General features: G+C 65.8%; 1 protein-coding gene across 1 annotated transcript in view; it reads left to right on the top strand.

Annotated features, from left to right (window-relative positions):
• Positions 1 to 6: 6 nt before the first annotated feature.
• The window catches only part of LOC105308538 (two pore calcium channel protein 2-like), a 15,092-nt gene continuing 13,176 nt past the window's right edge, over positions 7 to 1,922 (top strand). The window contains exons 1-5 of the mRNA XM_023525656.1: positions 7 to 257; positions 715 to 796; positions 881 to 963; positions 1,422 to 1,503; positions 1,895 to 1,919. Of these exons, the coding sequence (XP_023381424.1) occupies positions 85 to 257; positions 715 to 796; positions 881 to 963; positions 1,422 to 1,503; positions 1,895 to 1,919 (445 nt within the window). The 5' untranslated portion in view covers positions 7 to 84. The remainder of the gene's footprint in view (positions 258 to 714; positions 797 to 880; positions 964 to 1,421; positions 1,504 to 1,894; positions 1,920 to 1,922) is intronic.

The raw sequence follows: 1,922 nt of genomic DNA, 5'->3' as shown, positions 1-1,922 counted from the left end.
TCTTCCTTTGGGGCATGGTGGCATCTAGGAGGGGGTGCCTGGGAGCAGAGCCCTAGCGTCTCCCGTGGGAGGCTGGCGGCGTCCATGGTCGGGGACCGTGGCCAGGGCTGGGAGCCCTCACAGGCCAGCCGGGCTCTGTGCCGTGCCTGCAAGGTGCTGACCGTGGCCCCGCCTCCCCAGGTGGTGTACTACGTCTTTGCCATCATAGGCATTACCTTGTTCCGGGGTGTCATTGTGGCTCCTCCTGGAAACGGCAGGTGAGGGCGCCTTCCGTGGCCTAAGGGAGCACCTGGTGGGGCTGGCACAGGTGGAGGCCTCGGAGGGGGTGCGGGCTAGCTCCCCGGAGGGGGCCTCTGGTTCCTTCCCTTCCTTTGCCTCCCTCTCTGCTCCCCCCGCCCCCCGCTCCCAGACCCCCTCGAGTCTGTGCTGAATGTTCCCTGGCCTGCCCAGAGCAGCACCCCACACGCCCCCGTTTGGTCCTGGAGACTGGCCCCGTGCTGGCCGAGGGGGGCTTCCAGAAGGCTCCCTCCGCTGTTTCTCGGGTGCGTCCACAGCTCTTGCCTCCTGGTGGCCCCCACAGAAGGAGGTCAGGGCATGTCTTCTTCCTGCCTTCCTTGGGGCCAGAGGGCTCCGTGCTCTGCGGGGAGCAGGCAGGGCTGGGCAGCCTGGTGTGTGTGTCCAGTTCCGCCCCTGACTCAGTTGTCCGACCCCCAGCCTAGCCCCTGACAACGGCTCAGCGCCCTGTGGGAGCTACGAGCAGCTGGAGTACTGGGCCAACAACTTCGATGACTTTGCGGTGAGCCCCTCACCCCCTGCTCCCCGGGACCCCTACCCCCGCTGCCTCCCACCCGCTTCTGGACACCGTGGCCACTGCCCGCAGGCCGCCCTGGTCACGCTGTGGAACGTGATGGTGGTGAACAACTGGCAGGTGTTCCTGGATGCCTACCGACGCTACGCAGGCCCGTGAGTGCCCGTCCCGGGCTCCCTGCCTGTCATGGTGCGAGGCACACATCCTGCACCCCTGCCCCCGACTTGGGGTCACACCTCCTGGGCATCTCTGGGGGGGGCATGGGAGGAGCCAGCGGCTCCAGGGAACTCCTGGGGGTGGGGGCCTGGGGAGTGGGGCTGAGTGCAGGAGGTCAGCGTGGGGCTGGGGGAGCTCAGGCCAGCCCAGGGGGCGGTCCTGGGTTCTAGCCCTGCCTCCACCTTCTGCTGGCCCTGCTACCTTGGGCGCTTCGTTGGCCATTCCTGCGTTGGTCATCTCTGAAGTGGGAATAATGCCATCACGAATTGCTGGTCAGGATTCAGCAGAGCTGTCCCGCACTTGTAGTCTGTCTCTTGAAGTCCTCGCCCCGAGTGGGGCTGTCGTGTGCTTGAAAGATCCCCCTCTGCTCAGGCAGCTGCCTCCTTGTCCTCCCCAGGTGGTCGAAGATCTATTTTGTGTTGTGGTGGCTGGTGTCGTCTGTCGTCTGGGTCAACCTGTTTCTGGCTCTGATTCTGGAGGTATCGGAGGCTCCTGCCTGGTCCGTTCCACGGGGCTTTCTAACCTGCTGACTGGGTTGATGCTGCTGCCGGCTCGCCCGGAGCGCGGATGGGAGAGGCCGGGCCGGTCCGGGTGGCTCTGTCCTTTCCGCGGAGCTCACTGCAGCTCACCTGGCTGCTGGGAGGCTCTTGGTGCACCCTGATGTTTGACCTGTGGGTGTTCGTTGTCAGGCCCCCGGCTGAGGCTGGTGGGGGTCTGAAGGTGGCTTGGGGAGGTGGCTCCTGCAGGATCTGGTAGCCTTACTGGCTCTGGACCCGGGTATCTGGGGTGGACACTGGAGGGGTGGGGGTGGGGCTGTTTTCCTGCAGGGCCCACACTCACTGGCCTCCCTGCACCCCTCCTGCGTCCCAGAACTTCCTTCACAAGTGGGACCGCCGCA

The sequence above is a fragment of the Pteropus vampyrus genome, unplaced genomic scaffold, assembly GCF_000151845.1.
Source record: "Pteropus vampyrus isolate Shadow unplaced genomic scaffold, Pvam_2.0 Scaffold586, whole genome shotgun sequence".
Lineage (NCBI taxonomy): Eukaryota > Metazoa > Chordata > Mammalia > Chiroptera > Pteropodidae > Pteropus > Pteropus vampyrus.
The sequence above is the reverse complement of the archived record's forward strand: the minus strand, read 5'-3'. Positions and strand labels throughout refer to the sequence as shown.